We start from the raw sequence: 19975 nt of genomic DNA, 5'->3' as shown, positions 1-19975 counted from the left end.
GCTAGCGTGTTTTTGATTAAGGGAGTGTGGGACGACATCTATATGCCAAAGTCTCTTTCCCATACTGAAGGAAGACGTCTTTGAGATGTCAGTTATAAGGAGGAAGATGAGAACGGTTTACCGTGCTTACTACAAGCACAGTAAGTTTTTTTAACAGAGCTGTTTACTGTATTGCGAGCGTTTTGCTAGTAGCGTTTTGCTACCCTTCACAAGCACGGTTTGAGATGACAGGTATATTATTATTAAAGCTTCGAAAACTCTCTCGGTGTAGCGTCTTTCTTTGTAAATATGTGTAACCATGTATAATATGTATTTGCAACTGTATATTTTTGTAATGTATTTATTTTAGAAACTTATTCTGATATGTTTTGTACGAGCAAAGGAGAAAGAAGGGGCGGGGCAAACGCGGGCTGACGGGAAGTGGAGTAAAGGTGAGACGTGTTTGTGGACGCGGCCGACAATAGTGGATATATATTTTTCCCACCCTTACCTTTGGAAATATACACTTTTTCCTTAGATTATTTTCAATGGGCACCTGGACTCTGCAGGTCTGCATTAAATGTTAAGTACCGGTATCAATTTTTGTTCTTTTGCCGGCTGTGTTTTTGGACTGTATCGGGTTTGAGTTAATTTCGTGTTTGCATTGCGTTTTTTTCAATGTGGGCGCATGCGGCTAATATACAGGTGCGGCTTGTGTATGTACAAAATCGGTTTTCCTCCCGAAATGTGGTGGGTGCGGCTTATAATCAGGTGCGCTCTATAGTCCGGAATTTACGGTAGATATTCTCTGGGGTTCCGTTTTTACAAAGTTTTCCATCAAAAACATTGAAAACAAATCAGTCTCTTGATGTTTTATTGATACAAAACAAAATGCTGGTTTTACAGATTTACTAACGGACCTTATGCAATTTGAACTCTCCTCAAACGTGTTTGGTCTTGCACTCAGTCGGATGTCCTCTTGCTCACTCGCGTGAAAGTCACGCCCTTTTCTCCTGGAGTGGTACACTTCTGAACAAATAAAGAAGGGAGAACAAAAGCTCTGGGAATGGTTTGATCCGAATGTCTTCATCTGTTTCGTCATCTGATGTAGTCTGAAATTTAAGTTGTTAAAATGAACGATACTCACCATGACCAACTTATCGTTCACCATTTCAGCTGAGAAGAGATACTGAGGGAATTGGACTGAGATCTTACCACTTTCCATACTGACAGGAGCCTGAAAAAACCCAGAAAAGGTTTTTTGTTCTAATTCTGAATAGATTGTCTTAGAACAGGGGTGGGCAAACTACGGCCCGGGGGCCACATGAGGTTATTAGGGCTTTTTCATTCGGCCCGTGAAATGAAAATTGTCAAAATATAATGTGTGTTTATATATATATATATATATATATATATATATATAAATAGAATACTACTAATACAAATATTTTTATGGTGCCAAATTGGTTCCTATTGTCCCTTTATGTGTGTGTGTGTGTGTGTGTGTGTGTGTGTGTGTGTGTGTACAAACAAAAATACTAAAAAGAAATACTGCAAAAATGCTACAAAACCACAACAAGACTTCTAATTTAGCGCTAAAAACAGGGACTGCATATTTTATTTTTCATTAATTTTGAAAAGAAAAAAATATACAAAAATACTACTACAGTAGTGCAACTAATTAAAAAAAATACTACTACAGAAATATTTAACCAGAATTAAACTACAGTAATTTTATAAAAATACTGAAGGAATACTACAAAAAATCCAACTCAAAAATACTTCTACAGAAATATTAAGACAGAAATACTACTAAAATGCTATGACAGAAATACAACAAAATACTACTACACAAATATTAAATAAAAAATTCTACTGTAGTAATACTACATATATACTACAAAAAAATCTACTAGATCCTACAGAAATGCTGCAAAAGTACTACTATGGAAATACTACAAAATACTACAAAAATAAAACTACAGTAATGCTACAAAAATACCACAGAAATTCGACAAAAATACGACTGCAGAAATACCACACAAATACCAAAAAAGTACAACCAAAGTAACACTAAGAAACTATCCAATTCAGTGCTTTAAACGGAGACCTTTTATATTGTTTTGCTTGAATTGTGAGTCTTTCAAAACCAATTTGATGAAACCAATCCATAAAAAAAACTATTAGAAATACAACATGTAGATGTTTCCATGTATATTTACTATAAATGGAAAAGTTGTATAGGGCTCCAGGTTCGGCTCCTCGGCCAAGATTTCCCACCCCAAGGCGGCCCACGACTCCAAATAGTTGCCCACCCCTGTATTTGAAAGTCCCACCTTGAACTTGGATCCAGTCATTGTCAGCAGCTCACATTCCTGACCAGTAGTGAACTTATTAGACCAAGTCCAGTTGGGGAGGCTTTGAGTCCACAGAAAGTTGTTCCCATCCTGAAGAACTTCAGTTACGACTTTACTGTCAGTCTTGGCACTAAAAAGTCCTAAAATCCAAAACAGTAGTATTGAACAAAAGGTTAGATTCTTATATTCCAGATGTAGGAAAAACTGAATCCAATACCGATTGCTTGGAGGAATTCTTCATAGTTTTCCTGACTCTCTAGCTCATACTTGCCCGTGAAAGACATTCTGGTGAAGGAAAAGAAAAGCGGAAGTGTCAGAAGGTGTGTACAAGACAATTCAAAAACAGGAGTGGCCGTCGACAGATTCTCCACTCTCGTTGAAACACGGCCAACTAAAACGGCATTGTGCGTACTGTGTCAGTCAGACAGCCAGGGAAAACAAACATATATTTGTATTTTTTCGTTTCTTTTTAAACATGTCGCATCAAACATCACTGTTATGATTACCGATGTGAATCACCTGTGCCCAGTCATTTGACGCCAGCCGCTGCAGGCTCTAATTGGCTCCCTGTCCCTATTTAAACCCCAGTCCTGTCACTCTCCGGTTGTCAGTCCGTCTGTGAACCTCTGTTGATACAAGGTAAGCCTTTTGATCCTGACTCCCGCCTGTCCCGTTTTTCCATCTGTCCGTTCCTGATCTCCCCGTCTGTCTCCAGCTTGACCTGTTTTTGATCCCAACCACGTCTGTTCTTCCGTCCTGGCTCACGACCCGTTTCTGACCCCGACCACGTTTTTGCTCTCCTGTCGACCTGTTTTTCCGTCCCTGACACCGCCATTGCCCGCTACGGAAGATCCACTTCCGTATTCGGATCACAATCCGAGAGCGACTTGCCTGCCGCGTCCAGCGAACACTGGATCGTGGGCGCAGCACTTCCTCTTTCTTTCAATAAAACTTGTGGTAAACGTTACGCAATTGGGTCCTGATTCCTTTCTGGTCGTGACGATCACATCACAAAATGAACAAATCACCTAAAAAGGGAAAAAGGGGATGACAGGTTAAAGCCACAGGCGTATCAGACTTACATTCCAAAAATAAGTTTGGACGCTTCTTTTATCAATTATACTAACAAATTATTATATCTTATATCATTAGAACAACCCTTCCTGTAAAATTCTCCTAGAATCCAAATCCAAGGCATACCCGAAGTAAATTGAATGCTGTTTTAACGGAAAAATATGCACGGTTTAGGCCTCTTTTGAAAGGTAACACTAAGACGTTTTTCGCAAACTGAAATAATCATTGCACCGCCACTAATAATGAGAAATCTCAATGAACAGAAACAGAAGGGTGTTATTATCACCCGATTTTCTTCTGCAATGAGATGTCCGCAGATGAGTGTAGCATGCGCATCTTACTGGAAAACATGTAAGACAATAGCTTGAAGGCATAACGAGTACCTTGTCAAATTTGATCACAATCTGAAAAACGTAACATTGTATTTTACACTTATTGCTAATGGTAAGTCTAGGTGTTTCCAAAATTGGCCATTTCGAGACGACCATTTCGAAGCTTGAACCAAACAAACGGATTTCTTATAACCAATGTTCCCTGTAATTTTCCACGGGTCTGAGCGTTCACACAAAGTCTGTGAGCAATGCTTGAAACAACAGTGAGCAACAGCAATCCCAAATGTGGCAACTAATCCATTATCAAACATGTCCAAAACTTGACATCAAGTGACATTTTGCCGAGTTTCCGGCAATGCAAAATGATTTTTCTCTTTTGAATGAATTGACTCATGTACTATTGCAAAGGTTGTACAGCCTACAAACGTCATTTGTTCTTACAATTCTTTCACAAGATATCCATTTCTTTTTATTTCCTGATATATTTTGTCGCATAATATTAACATTTTTGGGGGCTTCTTTAGTCTGTTGTAAGATACAGAACTGTACTTAATCACATTTTTTAGTGGAAGTACAATGTTGGCAACAAGATTCACTTGATATCATTGGAAATTATTTGAATGCAACACAAACTTTTTATTCTTTTTTTCCGTGGTATTTTTCTACTTTTTTTAAAATTCCTTTAAAAAAAATCTCATTTTGTTTATTTTTTCAGAGCTGTTACTTTTTTCTTTTTGTTCTCTATTTACCCTTTTCTACATTTCTTTCTTTTCTTTTTTTCTGGCTTTTTTTCTAAATTCTTCCTTCTTTTTTTCTCTTCCTTTTGTTTCTTTTTTTCTCAGCTTTTCACTACTTTTTCATTTTGGTATTTTTTTTTCTTTTATGTTTTATTCCCCCCTTCCTTTAAGTCATTTTGTGCATAATTTTACATAATATTTGGTCATGTTGGGATTAAAGAAGCAAAAATAACCTGAAGAGCCGTTTAGGACCCGAAAGAGCCGGTTCTTTTTAGTGAGCCGAGCCGAAGAAGCCGGTTCTTGACAAATTCTACTGACTTTACTTTTCAACTTCGTTCGACATTGACTTCAAAATACCGCATTTAGGACACAACGTCAGGGGAACCTATGTATTTTTACCTTCATGCACTGTAACTTTGACTTAAAAGCGACTTAAGTTAGTAAGTTAAATAAGTAGTTTTGAGCCCTCATTTTTTTGCGCTGGCTAGATTTTCTTGTGCGCTGAGAATGCGCAAGGAGTGCGGGAACACTGCTTATAACATACACAAATTAGTGCTACTCTTAACAGTCACTCCAAAAGTGACTGTAGCTTTCAACCAGGAGAAGATGTCATCAGGTGGTGTCCAACTGTGACTGGGCGTTTTGACCCTAAACCACAACGCCCTCGAGTTGGCGGGCCTGCAGTGATGGTCAGTCACTGGCCTTCTTCTCATGGTCCCCAGCTAAACTTCTCCCTCCTAATCCAGAGGCGGCTTACCCCACCAGGGTTGTGTAACAGGGGACTCTGTGGTCGAGGGGGTGCGGCAGATGCGGAGAGGTCTCCTGTACTGTGTGGTGCTTCGTGACTGGAGTCCTCCTGCGTCTTACTGAGTGTTTCCACCATGCGCTGCATATATTTTCCCCTTTCCCACAGATAGTCCTGGGTTGATGTAGCTTGAGGCGCCTTGCGTTTTTAGTGATTTTCCCGCAGTGGCACTTTGCTTCTAACATATCGCCTGGTAGTGTGGTTTGGGTTTTCCGTCTCGTCGTCTGTATTCGTGCCATAGCCGTTGCCATTCAATCCGTCCTCCTGAGTCTCTCCGGAAAACAACTCGAAAACGCAACTGCACAATTTTTGACTAAATGGAAATAAAAGTAAAAGTATATAATATCGTATAAAAGGCACACTCGGACCATAATTTTCCTTACAACTGCGGTTCCTTCTTAAGGTTTCTTTATTTTCCTCATGCTGAGGTTTTTTTTCGAGTTTTTCCCTGCCCTCATGTAGGTTTCAGATCAGTGGAGGGTATAATAATAGTCTGTAGTTTGCAATAGTCTGTGCAGCCCTTTTGAGGCTCCTTGTGATAATGGACTATACAAATAACGCTAGACAATGCTACCCAAAAGGCAAAACATGCTGTCACAATGAACAAAAGAAAACGGAAAAAAAAAAATCTGTGGGGGCTCCGGTGTATTACAGTTAGAGTATGTTATAAAGTGGTTGTATGAAATATTTTACCACCCAATATCATGATAGTAGTCTTCATTTGAGCTGCATTGAATCAAATGCAACAATGATTTGTGTAATGTGATGTTCTCAATTGGAAAGAAGTGTCCACTGATCCTAAATCACTTTAAGTCAAGTCAAGTCAAGTCAAGTCAAGTCATTTTTATTTGTATAGCCCTAAATCACGAAGAGTCTCAAAGGGCTTCACAGATTGTTACACTATATTACACAAACTATTTTCAACCGACAAGAGGAGTAGGTTATTCGTATGCAATGGAGTAGAAGTGAGTTTTAAGTTTAGATTTAAACATTTCCACTGAGGTTGCAGATCGAATCTCAGGGGGAAGAGCATTCCACAGCACCGGTGCCCGGATGGAGAACGCTCTCGAACCAGCAGAAGACTTCTTTGCTCTCGGGATCATCAGAAGACCAGCACTCTCAGATCGTAGGCTTCGGCCCGGGACATAGTGGCAGATCAGATCTGAAAGATAAGAGGGAGCAAGTCCATGTATGATTTTGTACAATACTAAGAGAACTTTGAAGTCACATCTTTGGCTAACTGGGAGCCAATGCAGGTTAGCCAAAATCGGTGTTATGTGATCGTACTTTTTTGTCCTGGTTAAGAGCCTCGCTGCGGCATTTTGTACTAGCTGAAGAGACTTGATTCTGGACTTCGGGAGACCGGAGAGTAGTGCATTGCAGTAATCGAGACGGGAGGTAACAAATGCATGAATTATTGTTTCCGCATCAGACTGAGACAGTATTGAACGGATTTTAGCAATGTTGCGAAGATGGAAGAAGGCAGTTCTAGTAATTTGTTTTACATGCATCTCAAAGGATAGTTCAGGGTCAAATATGACACCTAAATTTTTAACTGAGTCACTCTGTGTGATGTGACATTTGTCAATGTTCACAGCAGTTTTTGAGAATAAGTCCCGGCATTTAGAAGGACCAATGACTAACATTTCAGTCTTTTCAGAGTTAAGACGCAAGAAGTTGAGTGACATCCACTCTTTTATCTCAGTGAGACAGGCCTCCAAATTTCCACAGTTTAGTGTGGAAGATTCCTCCAACGGAAGATATAGTTGAGTGTCGTCTGCATAGCAATGGAAGCTGATATTGTACTTGCGAAAAATATCACCTAACGGAAGCATGTAAATGTTGAAAAGTAGGGGGCCGAGCACTGAACCCTGCGGAACACCGCAGGTAACATTAAAGGGCTCAGATGTCGTTTCACCATATTTAACACAGTGTGTCCTATCTGAGAGGTAGGATTTGAACCACGAGAGGACAGCTCCTGAGAGACCAATCCATTTTTCCAACCGTTCTAGTAGGATATTGTGGCGCACTGTGTCAAAAGCAGCACTAAGATCCAGCAGCAGCAAAAGTGATGAAGCGCCAGAATCCATTGACATTAGGAGATCATTTGTTACCTTGATCAGAGCTGTCTCAGTAGAGTGGTTAGCCCTGAATCCTGATTGCATGGATTCAAAAAGGTTATTCTCAGATATGAAAGCATTCAGCTGCTGTGCCACTACTCTTTCGAGTACTTTAGAGAGGAAAGGTAGGTTTGACACAGGTCTGTAATTACTTAAGATTTCTGGATCAAGGTTGGGTCGTTTCAGTGTGGGTTTAATAACGGCGGACTTAAAAGCTGCTGGAACTACACCTGAGGAGAGTGATGTATTTATAATATTTAGAACTGAAGGCCCAAGGACGCTAAAAAGACTTTTAATAAGTGAACCTGGGAGCGGGTCGAACTGGCAAGTTGTCGGTTTGGCCGCATTCACCACTTGTTTGAGATCATCAAGTGACAGTTCACTAAAACCGGCCATTTTCCCAGGGCAGCCACCCTGTCGTGCATCTGTAAATTTCAGTCCTTTAATACGTGTGGTACTAACAATATCTTTTGCAATTTCTTCCTGTATGCATTGAATCTTCTTAGTGAAGAAGACCATTAAGTCCTGAGCAGAGTGTGTCGAACTGTCTGCGATAGGCTGTTGCCTTGTAAGCGATGCTACAGTGTCAAAAAGGGCTTTGGGGTTGTTCTTTTGAGACGCAATCACCTTCGAAAGGTAGGCCGATTTTGCAGAGGCAAGGGCCGCTTTATACTTTAACAAGCTGTCACTGTCATGATTACCTAAGTGGAGCCACCTGGGGTAATCATCTGGAGTGCGCCTTCTGATTGGGTTATGTTCGCTATTTAAGCATTCTACACCGAGACATGGGTGTCTGAGGATTACTCCTGTATTCGAAAGACACTCCCGATTACCTGCCTTGTTGTTTACTTGATTCTGCCTGTCTGCCTTCGATCCGACCTGCTTTCGTCCCACGCTACGATCTTCTCTTCAGTCCTGGTAAACTCGACCTGCCTTCGTCCCACGCTACGATTGATCACGTCTCCCGCTAACCCTTACGCTTCCCCAAATAAAGAATTGTACGAACGCTCTGGGGTCTCCTGCTCTGTTCTGGTAATCCTCGTGACAGAATCCTCAGACCAGAATGGACCCCGCGTTCGTATATCTGCCCCCTGACGACAACGAAAGCCAGGACCAGCAGCCCAATCCCCCTTTAGAATGTACAGTTCGGCAAGTAATTTCCGACATGGCGAAATTGGCTAAGCAAGTGAGTCAGTTACGGCTCGAGTGGGATCAGTTGGGTCAGGACTGGTCCTATCTCTCCAAAGTAATTACCCATCAAGCCACTTCATCGGTGCCCAACACTGACAGCCCACCTTTGGCCTTTCCCAGTTCATTCAGCGCAGGTTTTGCTGAGCCGCGAGTGGGCACGCCAGAAAAGTTTGGGGGAGATCCCGCTCAGATCCGCCCATTCATAGTAAATTGTAGATTAATATTTGATCTCCAGCCCCGCAATTTTGCTACAGAAGCGGCTAAGGTAGCGTTTGCCATTAATCACCTCACAGGAAGAGCGCGTCTTTGGGGAACAGCCGCCTACGAGAGAGGTGCTACGGCTTGCAAGTCATTCAACCTCTTGGCTCAAGAGCTGATTAAGGTATTTGACTCTGGTTCCTCATCGGTTGACGCCGCCCGTTCAATCATGAACATCCGCCAGGGGAGACGTTCCATTGCCGACTATGCTGTTGACTTTCGTACGCTAGCAGCACAAAGTGATTGGAATGAAGAGGCGCTGGTCGATGCTTACCTCCACAGTTTGTCTGGTTATCTCAAGGATGAATTAGTGTCCCACGCTCCTCCGACAACACTTGACGAAGCTATTGACTTGACCGCCCGGATCGACCGTAGGGTTCAGGCGAGACGCCGAGAGAGGGAGGGCCCCAGCCAATCCGTCACCAGGCAAGTTCAAGAAGCTAATAATGTACCAAACCCCCGGGTTCTGTTCAGCCCCATCGTAGAAAGGATGGAGGTGGACCAGGTCCCGGTCATCCCCAACGAAGAAAGGATGGAGGTGGACCGGGTCTCTCTTTCCCCCGAGGAACGCTGGCGAAGATTTGTCTATCAATTATGTTTATACTGCGGTGGTAAGGGACATCGCGTGGCCACCTGTCCGGTAAAAGGCCAACGCTCGTCGGACGTAAGGGGCGTCCGATTGAACTCAGTCCTTGTATCTGCTCTCAAAGACGCTAGACCCGTTATCCAGGCTTCTCTCTTCCTCCCCGATTCTACGCAGACATTCCCAGCCCTGATTGACTCTGGCGCTGAGGTAAATATCCTTGATCTGTCCCTCGCACGCAAAATGGGGATACCTGTTAAACCCCTTCCTAATCCGATATCTGCTCGGGCTTTAGATGGTCACCTGTTAGGCACCGTGTCTCAAATAACTGAACCCATAGAATTACAGCTGTCTGGAAATCACCAAGAGAAGATCCGATTCCATTTACTCCACTCCCCGAGCCAACCCCTCATTTTGGGTCATCCATGGTTGGTCCAACACAACCCCCATTTCGACTGGCGCACTGGGTCAATACTGGAATGGGGCAGGGACTGTCACCAAACCTGTCTGCGAGCTGCTCCTTACCCAGGTCACTCCACTTCCATAAGAGCTTCACCCAATCTGTCCAAGGTCCCAGTTCGTTACAACCACCTACAAGAAGTCTTTAGTAAAGCTAAGGCCCCTTCCCTGTCACCCAATCGGCCTTATGACTGCGCAATGAGTCTCAGGCCTGCCTGTTTGACTCCCAAGCCTGCCTGTTTGACTCCCAAGCCTGCCTGTTTGACTCCCAAGCCTGCCTGTTCGACTCCCAAGCCTGCCTGTTCGACTCCCAAGCCTGCCTGTTCGACTCCCAAGCCTGCCTGTTCGACTCCCAAGCCTGCCTGTTCGACTCCCAAGCCTGCCTGTTCGACTCCCAAGCCTGCCTGTTCGACTCCCAAGCCTGCCTGTTCGACTCCCATGCCTGCCTGTTCGACTCCCATGCCTGCCTGTTCGACTCCCATGCCTGCCTGTTCTACTCCCATGCCTGCCTGCTCGACTCCCATGCCTGCCTGCTCGACTCCCAAGCCTGCCTGCTCGACTCCCAAGCCTGCCTGCTCGACTCCCAAGCCTGCCCGTCTGACTCCGACTCTCCGGCCTGCCACTCCGACTCCGCTGCCGGCCCTGATTCTGCCTGTTCTGATTCTGTCTTTTCTGCCTGTTCTGTTTGCCGGTTCGTATTCTGCTTGCCCTGTTTTTGCTGGTTCTGATTCTGCCTGTTCTGTCTCCGCCTCTCCTGTCTTGCCTGATCTGATTCTGCCTGTCCTGTCTGAATTGCCGGTCCTGATTCTTCCTGTTTGCCCTCCGGACCCACCCTCTGCCGCCCCTTCGGATGCTGAGGAGGGGGCTTCCCTCCATTCGGAAGGATTCTGAGAGGTACTGTGCTGTTACATAGTTCCCCGATTACCTGTGTTTCCCTGTGACGTGTCTTGGGTTAAATTTGTTATTATTTTTTTTCTGGGGGACTTCTGGAGCCGTCCCTTGAGGGGGGGGTTCTGTCATGATTACCTAAGTGGAGCCACCTGGGGTAATCATCTGGAGTGCGCCTTCTGATTGGGTTATGTTCGCTATTTAAGCATTCTACACCGAGACATGGGTGTCTGAGGATTACTCCTGTATTCGAAAGACACTCCCGATTACCTGCCTTGTTGTTTACTTGATTCTGCCTGTCTGCCTTCGATCCGACCTGCTTTCGTCCCACGCTACGATCTTCTCTTCAGTCCTGGTAAACTCGACCTGCCTTCGTCCCACGCTACGATTGATCACGTCTCCCGCTAACCCTTACGCTTCCCCAAATAAAGAATTGTACGAACGCTCTGGGGTCTCCTGCTCTGTTCTGGTAATCCTCGTGACAGTCACACCAGGTTTGATGGAAAACCTCAAGCTTGGTAGCGCGCCATTTTCTCTCCCATTTCCTGCATTCTTTTTTAAGGGTTCTAGTTTCATCAGTAAACCAAGGTGTGCGTCTTTTAGGACGTGATTTTAGTTTTATGGGCGCTATTGAATCCAGCACACTAGTCAGGGTGGTATTGAACTCATTCATGAGTGAGTCAATCGAGCCATTGTATTTAGGAAAGGACGCAACTGCTCCAGGAAGGAGTTCAAAGAGCTCAGAAACTGTGCCAGTGCTTATATTGCGTCCGCTAGATCCCTCAGCTTTATTAACTCTACATTTAGTTAGCACCTCAAATGTCACTAAATAATGATCAGAGATAACAGTAGTACACGGTAGCACCATAATTTTTGAGGTTAAAACTCCTCGAGTCAGAATCAAGTCTAGCGTGTTCCCATTTTTATGGGTTGGCAAGTCAACCAGTTGAGTAAAACCAAATGCATCAATTAGAGAACTAAACGCAATAGTAAGTGAACTGTGTGGGGAGTTCATATGAATGTTAAAGTCTCCCATAATTATAATTTTGTCTGCATAGGTTACTAGTTCAGACAAAAGTTCAGCAAATTCGTCTAAGAAAGTTGTGTATGGCCCAGGTGCACGATAGATAGTTATTACATCAATTGACAATTGAGGGGACCGCATCACAAGAGCCTCAAACGTTTTGTAATTATTAGAGGTACGTGTATTAAATTTGAGCGATTTTTCAGAGATTAGCGCAACACCACCACCCCTTTTCAGTGTGCGTGCTATATGACTACTCTCGTAGTCTGGGGGAGAGGCATAATTTAGCGCTAAGTGCTCATCCGGGCGTAACCACGTTTCACAAAGACCCATACAGTTAAGTTTATAATCACGAATAATGTTATCAACAAGTAAAGCTTTTGGAGCAAGCGATCTAATATTTAACAGACCAAATTTCAGCTTTGCTGAATCATTTGACTTAGCTGAACTCTTTGTAGTCTTTGTCGAGATCTTCAAAAGCTCCCGGCGTTGTGGCCGCTCGTGAGCGCTGAGTTCAAAGCGTCGGTTGTCCGGCGAGGAATGAATGGTGGAATTAGTTACATCCTCGCGTCCATCTTGCTGCTTGGACTTCACACGCTTCACACATCTACCTGCACGGCAACCACGTTTCTGTTTCCTTTCTTTACGGGGCCGCCGCCGCCGTTTTTTAAGAGGAATAGCTGTCCACAAGGATGCCGGGTCTCTTTGAAGTTCGCTCGGTATATCATGGGCGGTATAAAAAGTGCCCGAATAATCGAAATTTAGACGCCCACCCAACCGAATAAGTTCGTCCCTACTGTAAGTGTTTTTGGCCACACATGTGTCCAAAAGTGAAAGCAAAAAAGACAAGAGAACGGCAATAAATAGAAGATTAGCTGGAGAGCTCGCCGCAAGCATGTATCCATGCGCAGCCGCCATCTTGAATTTGTTTATTTGTATAGCCCTTAATCACAAGAAGTCTCAAATGGCTTTACAGACTAGTAATACACCATCAATAATAATATTTATGACAACAAAAAAAGAAAAAAAATACTATAGAAAAACTACAAAACTACTACTACAGTGGTACTATAATAAAAAATACTACTATAAAACTACTAAAGAAATACTACAGAAAACTATGATATTAAAATACATAGGGAGGTCATAATTTTATGACAGAAATGGTACAAAAAATACTATGGAAATACTACAAAAACACTACAGAAATACTACGAAAATACTACTTTGGAAACACTTCTACAGAAAATTGTACAAAAATACACTACAATCATAGTATTATACAAAAATACTACTAAATAATTACTAACAAAATAGTAGTACATTAAGACTGAAAAATACTATAAAAGATGAAACTACAGTAATACTAAAAATACTGTACTACAAAACTAGTAAAGAAATACTACAGAAAACCATGATAATAAAATACACCATCACAAATTTTATGACAGAAATAGTACAAAAGATATTATGGAAATACTACAGTAATCCTACGAAAATGCCACTATGGAAACACTTCTACAGAAAATTCTACAAAAATACATTACAGTCAAAGTATTATACAAAAACATTACTAAATAATTACTAACAAAATAGGAGTATATTAATACTGAGAAAATACTGCTGCAGAAATACTGCAGTACTTCCTCCCACGTTCCAAAAACATGCATTTCAGGTGAATTGGCCGGTCCAAATTGTCCCTAGGTGTGAATGAGCGAATGAGTTGTCTGTGTGTGCCCTGCGATTGGCTGGCAACCAGTTCAGGGTGTCCCCTGCCCACTGCCCGAAGATTGCTGGGATGGGCTCCAGCACCCCCGCGACCCTACTGAGGATAAGCGGTGTAGCTGATGAGATGAGACTATTAAAAAATGAATGAAAAACTATATTACTACAAAAAGATACTGTACTACAAAACTACTAAAGAAATACTACAGAAAACTCAACTCATCTCATCTCATCAGCCGTACCGCTTATCCTCACTGCGCCGCCGTGCTGCCCACTACAGAAAACTATGATACTAAAATACACCAACACAAATTTTATGACAGAAATAGTACAAAAATATATTATGGATATACTACAGAAATACTACGAAAACACTTCTACAGAGAATTCTACAAAAATACACTACATTCATAGTATTATACAAAAATACTACTAAATAATTCCTAACAAAATAGTAGTACATTAACACTGAAAAATACTATAAAAAATGAAACTACAGAAATACTAAAAATACTGTACCACAAAAATACTACAAAAATACACAAGCCAGTAGTATCGATGCACCACAGGCTCCTTCCCTGTATCGACAATATCGATATTTGAATCGACCTTTGAATTCGTCCTCTCTTCCGTCGCTATCGCGAAGCGGTCCTTCAAGTCGGTGAGCAGCAATGGCTTCAAGTTCGGCCAGAGCAAATCTATTACTGTCGACTTTGGAAAGCGACGAGTTGCAGAAGATAGTCCAACTATTGCGGAGACGAAAATTGTTGTTAGAAGGAAGGTACGGTTCGAGACAGGAGCTCCTGGCTGGCTTAACTTCTTTGCTGGGCAAGGAAGAAGCTTTCACCGTTATCAGTACTTCGCTGGAGGAGATACGTCACCCGGCAGAGGAAGAAAGTATTGGTAAATACTCTTTTGGATTTTAGCGAGTACATTAAGTCACAGCGTATTACACAATTTATTATTACTATTTTTTGGGTAGTTAACGTAATTCTTATTTTTTGGCGGTAGTTTACTTTCACTTTCGACTACGTGACGTCACTCTGAACATTGTGAGGTGGACATGAACACCGGAGATCAAATTTTGAGAGCTATTTATCAAGTCAAGTCATGTTAATTCGTATAGCCCCTGATCAAATTATCTTTGAGATGGCATGAAAACAAGCGTCATCAAGACGCCTTTGATGCTAGGCCCTTAGCTTTGCCTTGTTTTTGGACTGTGGCTTTGATGCTATGTCAGTCCTTAGCTTGGCCTTTGCCATGACCTTTGATTTTTGCAATCCGGAGATGGAATAAGAGCTTGCTCTGTCCACTCCACGCATCGGCCCGGTATTGCAGTACCTCCGGGAACGGTGCATTCGCAATGATCGCAACAAGGCTATAGGGCTAGGACCTTAGCTTAGCCTTTTGGCTGAGAGTAAGTGTCCCGGCTCCTAGGCTTTGTAGCGTATAATGAACTGACCGATAACGGATAATGGATAATGAATAACGAAGATAGATCAATAACCCTTAAACCCCCCCCCCCCTGATCTAAAACCTACATGAGGGCAAGGAACAACTCAAAAACCTCAACATGAGGTAAACGAAGAAACCTTGAGAAGGGACCGCACATGAGGTCATCCCCCTTCCAGGATACAAGTGTTTATCAATTCATTTGACAATAAACATAAAAACATGGAATTGTATGCTATACAACTACAAATATGTCTTTTCCTACCACTTTATCAGAAAACCATTTTAAATTTGGACTTACCATGCAAACAAAAAAGAAAGATCAATACATTTCAATTCATTGTAAAAAGAATAGCCACAAAAATATATGAAAAAATGTAAGCAAACCCACTTTTCAAAATTGTCAACACATTAGTTTTTTGGGTTACATTTTGGAATGTGGTCAACATTCCCAATATGAAAATGATATATGCTCATAATTTTTTTTATTTTTAAATGATTGCTCCCTCATATCTTTCAAATTTGATTTCCCCCTATGTTCCGGTCCGGAGCCTTCTCTCTGAAAATGCTGGTCTACTAGTGATCCCAAGAGCCAAGAAGAGATGGCTTAAAACACACTCATATTCTATAGATTATGAATGACCTGTATTTCACGTTGACAATGTCTGTGTATTATTTTTTATTGCAACATCTGTTGCAGCCTGATCATCCTGGAAGCGGGATTACCTTATGTGGGTCCCTTCTCAAGGTTTCCTCATTTTCTTCATGTTGAGGTTTTTGAGTTTTTCCTTGCCCTCGTGTAGGTTTTAGATCAGGGGATGGTGTAATAATAGTCTGTAGTTTGCAATAATTTGTGATCTGTGCAGCCCTTTGAGACTCCTTGTGATTTAAGGGCTATACAAATAAACATAACTTGACTTGATACAATCCTCACTGTTCCACGGTTGAATTATATTTTGTTGTGTCTATATGTGACGGGTTGTGCCTCCAACTATGGTGTGTGCAGCAACACAACGCGGTTGAGTTTGTTGGATGGATGACAAATTTCAGGTGAAAAGCACATGTTCGTCTTTTTTTATCTACAGCAACTCTATTTCCAACACTAAGTAACATGAAATCTAACGTTGTAACAATATAGTGATCGAATAGTGCAAGGGTGTCAAACTCAACTGCACAGAGGGCCAAAACTCGAACCACACATTTGGTCGCAGGGTAGAACAAGGTAAATGTTTATGGAATACGCTAGAACTTGAGTTTTTTTTTTTTTAAACATGAACATGAATTCATAACAGGAGGGCCCAGCGGCTGGGTGGTTAGCGCGCAACTCCATGTACAGGGGTTCAGGGTTCAAGTCCAGCTACCGCAACCTCCCCATGTGGAGTTTGCATGTTGTCTGTGCGTGCGTGGGTTTCCTCTGGGTACTCGGGTTTCCTCCCACATTCCAAAAAACATGCATGTCAGGTTAATTGGCCAGTCCAAATTGTCCCTAAGTGTGAATGAACGAGTGAATTGTCTGTCTCTGTGTGCCCTGTGACTGGCTGGCAACCAGTTCAGAGTGTCCCCTGCCCACTGCCTGAAGATGGCTGGGATGGGCTCCAGCAACCCCGCGACCCTACTGAAGATAAGGGGTGAAGATAATGGATTGATGGATTGATAACAGACAGGAATATTATTGCTGAACAAACAAAATTAAACGTTAAATAACTTAACATACTATGTTCTCCAAAGGAATATATTTTGTCAAAACTAAACAACTTAAAAATATGACCGAAATATAAATACAAATAAAATCTGCGCTTTTCACCAGAAATGTCTTTAGTTAACATGAATATGAATTCAAAACAGACAAAAATATTATTCCAGAATAAACAAATGTAAAAATTAAATAACTTGACATACTTCTCCATAAAATTACATCCTATCAAAACTATACAAATTTGAAATATGAAGGAAAAAAAACAGAACTACAAATACAATTTGTCCTTTTCACCCAAAATGTGTGCTTTTAACATGAACATAAATACAAAACAGACAAGATTATTATTCCATAATAAATGTAAAATTGTAAACATTTAATAACTTCACATACTTTGTTCTACATAAAAAAATGTATCCTATTGAAAGGTTCTGTTTTCTGCATTCTTATCTCTTTTGGCCAGTGTAATGGTTTAGCATCCAGATTATCCATGCCCCGAGAAATGCCCCCTGCTTGTCTCTTTTAGCCTTCCTTTGCAACGTCATGTATAGATGCTTGTCCCCGGACATCACGTTGCAGCTCCCTGACACTTAAAATTCACTTTTAACGGCCAACGTGTTGTTTGATAGTAGATTAGTTTGTTAGTTCCAACAGTTCGTCGGGCTCAAGCTAATCGATCGATGCGTGAACGTTTCCGGGAAGTCTTGGGGCGGCATCTTGCAAAGACAACAGGAGAGAACCCAAACCTAAGAGAAGAAAATTCCAACCTGTTCGAAAAGACATCCCCTTTATAATAATAATAATAATAATTTCCTTTTTATTGTCATTCTTTGTAACAATGTACACAGAACGAAATGTCGATACACCTGACCCGTTGTAGCGAGCTGATGCAGCCGCAGCCAACAGAGGGCGCCGCCATTTTAACCAATGTTATAAGTCTTAGGTATGACTCGGCCGAGGCGCGAACCAGCGACCTCCCAGTCTCAAAGCGGGCGCCCTACCATCTAGGCTAGCCCTGTTTATTAAATTTCCTAGGTTACAAAAGCAGATCCGTCCTGAGGAACATCAACATGATTGGCTGACAGTGACAATGACATGAACAGTGCATAATAGTCAAAACAACGGACAACCATGAGGTTAAATAGTAAAAATAACAAACTGGCATGCAATGCAAAATGCTTTGCAGGTTTCCAATATTTAAAAACAAAATCCACTTATCAGGGTTTGGCAAGCTAAAATGTTAAAAGAGCCATATTCGACCATAAAACAAAACAAAAAAAAAAATAGTCTAATGAATGCAAAGCATGCTGTCTGTATCTATATTACCAATATTAGCCTCCTATCAAAATAAAGTTGGATGCAGCACTTCCTGTGGATGCACTTCTCGACTACTCTGTTCTAGATACCGCCTCAAGTTCAACTTCATTAAGATCTTGATAAATGACACTATGTTTCATTGCTTTGATAAAATTAAAGAAATGCAATAGAAAAATAAATATTTAATGTCATCTTTATTTTGAAGATTCAAAAAACAACAAAAGTTAAAGTGCAATAAAACGCAGCATATATTTATAGAAACAAAATGGCAAAAAATAGCAGCTTGTGATGCTGCCCCTTTAAATGCACAGCTCTTTGAACATGGGACAGTGAAGAGAGAGGAAGAGGAGTGCAGCCCCGTAGTTTAGCATTACATCTAAGTTCTCCAGGCAGGAGTTCAAGCCAGAGAACTACGACTTCTCTTCACAATATATGACTTTGCTGCATATGAGGGGTTAACCAGGTACAAGTTGTTTGGTTTGGTTTGATTTCATACTAAGTTTGCACTCCAACTTGTAAGTTACAACTCAGTCTTTTTCCCTTCTTTGTTTTTTATTGAAATTTAAGGTGGGATGAAGGGGTTCCCGGTTGACAGTAATTGACAGGAAATTTATCAGTGGGTTGAAAGGGAGTTATCAGGTTGAAAACATCAAACACAAGAGCGGAAAAGCGACTTGTTAAGAGTACAACTTGCTTCAAGTTATATAAAAAAACAAATACATTGCTAATTATTGTAATTACAAATAACCACAAATGAAATAGATTGGCATCCAAAGCTTAGCATCAGGTGGGTTCATGGCAGACATCTCAGGTTTGAGATTGAACTAAACTAGAAGGCAAGTAACTCAAATAACCATTAAACATAAGGATTACTAATTTAACCAAAATGTACATTGAAGTAATTCAATTGATTATATTTAAACATGAGCCAAACTACAGCACGGCGGCGCAGTGGTTAGCGCGTGTGCGGCACAGTTCTGAGGTCGTGGGAACCTCCTGCGTGGGTTCGAATCCAGCTCCCGGCCTTACTGTGCGGAGTTTGTATGTTCTCCCCGTGCTTGCGTGGGTTTCCTCCGGGCACTCCGGTTTCCTCCCACATTCCAAAGACATGCATTTCAGGTGGATTGGCCGGTCCAAATTGTCCCTAGGTGTGACTGAGTGAGTGAGTTGTCTGTCACCGTGTGCCCAGCGATTGGCTGGCAACCAGTTCAGGGTGTCCCCTGCCCACTGCCCAATGATTGCTGGGATGGGCTCCAGAACCCCCGCGACCCTATTGAGGATAAGTGGTGCAGCTGATGAGATAAGATGAGCCAAACTAATATCTGGCCTCAACTTTCAAGGATCCCAAATAATCTGAGCCATCAAACAGTATTAGTTCTTCAAACTAAACATGTCAGTAAAACTACAAACCAAAGAAAGTGAAATATTTGTAATATTTAACTTAAGTAACCAATTGCAAACACAACCTGAACACACATCTTCCACATAAGTGATTAAAAGCAAAATAAAAGCTCTTAATTTTGTCATTCATCAACAGTCAATCTGAGGATTTTGCTGTTAGATTCTTCAAGCTGTGCTTGATAAACTTTTGGTTGCATTGTCTCTCGAGCACATGTTGGGTTTGAAGTCTGTATATGGTGGTTTATCAGGACGTTTCTGTCACCTGACAAGAAGTTGGGAACTTTTGTTCACGGTTGTACTGACCTCTGCAGGTCCGGATGAAGACATAAGTGTTGTGAATGAAGATGTGGGGAGTTTTCCTTGTTCAGCCAGTTGATGAACTAGTATTCCATGTTTTTACAACCCGATACCAGGAAAAGAGCCAAACAAAAATATATTTCCTAGCCCCATCTTTTTCAATTTGTAAAACTTTTCGAGAAAAGCGCCTGGGAGCCACTCAGTAGCTGCATGCGGCTCCTGAGCCAGTCGTGGGTTACACACCAAAGTACTAACCTAAATACTTTAAACATATTTACCT

General features: G+C 41.8%; 2 protein-coding genes and 2 pseudogenes across 3 annotated transcripts in view; 3 read left to right on the top strand and 1 right to left on the bottom strand.

Moving 5' to 3' along the window:
- Positions 1–836: 836 nt before the first annotated feature.
- LOC148359803 (gastrotropin-like) lies at positions 837–2632 on the bottom strand (annotated as a pseudogene). Its single transcript, XR_015851335.1, has 4 exons — positions 2554–2632; positions 2316–2476; positions 1127–1216; positions 837–1008 (listed from the first exon to the last, which is right to left on the bottom strand). The product of XR_015851335.1 is annotated as a gastrotropin-like (transcript).
- A 6938-nt stretch (positions 2633–9570) lies between these two features.
- Positions 9571–11257, top strand: LOC148359802 (uncharacterized). Its single transcript, XM_088343332.1, has 2 exons — positions 9571–10789; positions 10990–11257. The coding sequence occupies exon 1, from the start codon at positions 9680–9682 to the stop codon at positions 10784–10786; it is 1107 nt and encodes a 368-aa protein (XP_088199458.1). The 5' UTR covers positions 9571–9679; the 3' UTR covers positions 10787–10789; positions 10990–11257.
- A 2946-nt stretch (positions 11258–14203) lies between these two features.
- The window catches only part of LOC148359760 (uncharacterized), a 62112-nt gene continuing 56340 nt past the window's right edge, over positions 14204–19975 (top strand). Inside the window, exon 1 of the mRNA XM_088344376.1 lies at positions 14204–14435. Coding sequence (XP_088200502.1) covers positions 14204–14435 — 232 coding nt within the window. The remainder of the gene's footprint in view (positions 14436–19975) is intronic.
- Positions 14776–14895, top strand: LOC148359801 (U2 spliceosomal RNA; annotated as a pseudogene).

Source organism: Urocampus carinirostris, chromosome 9 (genome assembly GCF_059441175.1).
Source record: "Urocampus carinirostris isolate Australia breed hairy pipefish chromosome 9, RoL_Ucar_1.0, whole genome shotgun sequence".
In the NCBI taxonomy this organism is placed as follows: Eukaryota; Metazoa; Chordata; class Actinopteri; order Syngnathiformes; family Syngnathidae; genus Urocampus; species Urocampus carinirostris.
This window is presented reverse-complemented; position numbering and strand designations above follow the sequence as displayed.

Coding starts and splice junctions, on each gene's coding strand:
- LOC148359802 (XM_088343332.1), top strand. CDS start 9,680: ATGGGGATACCTGTTAAACCCCTTCCTAATCCGATATCTGCTCGGGCT.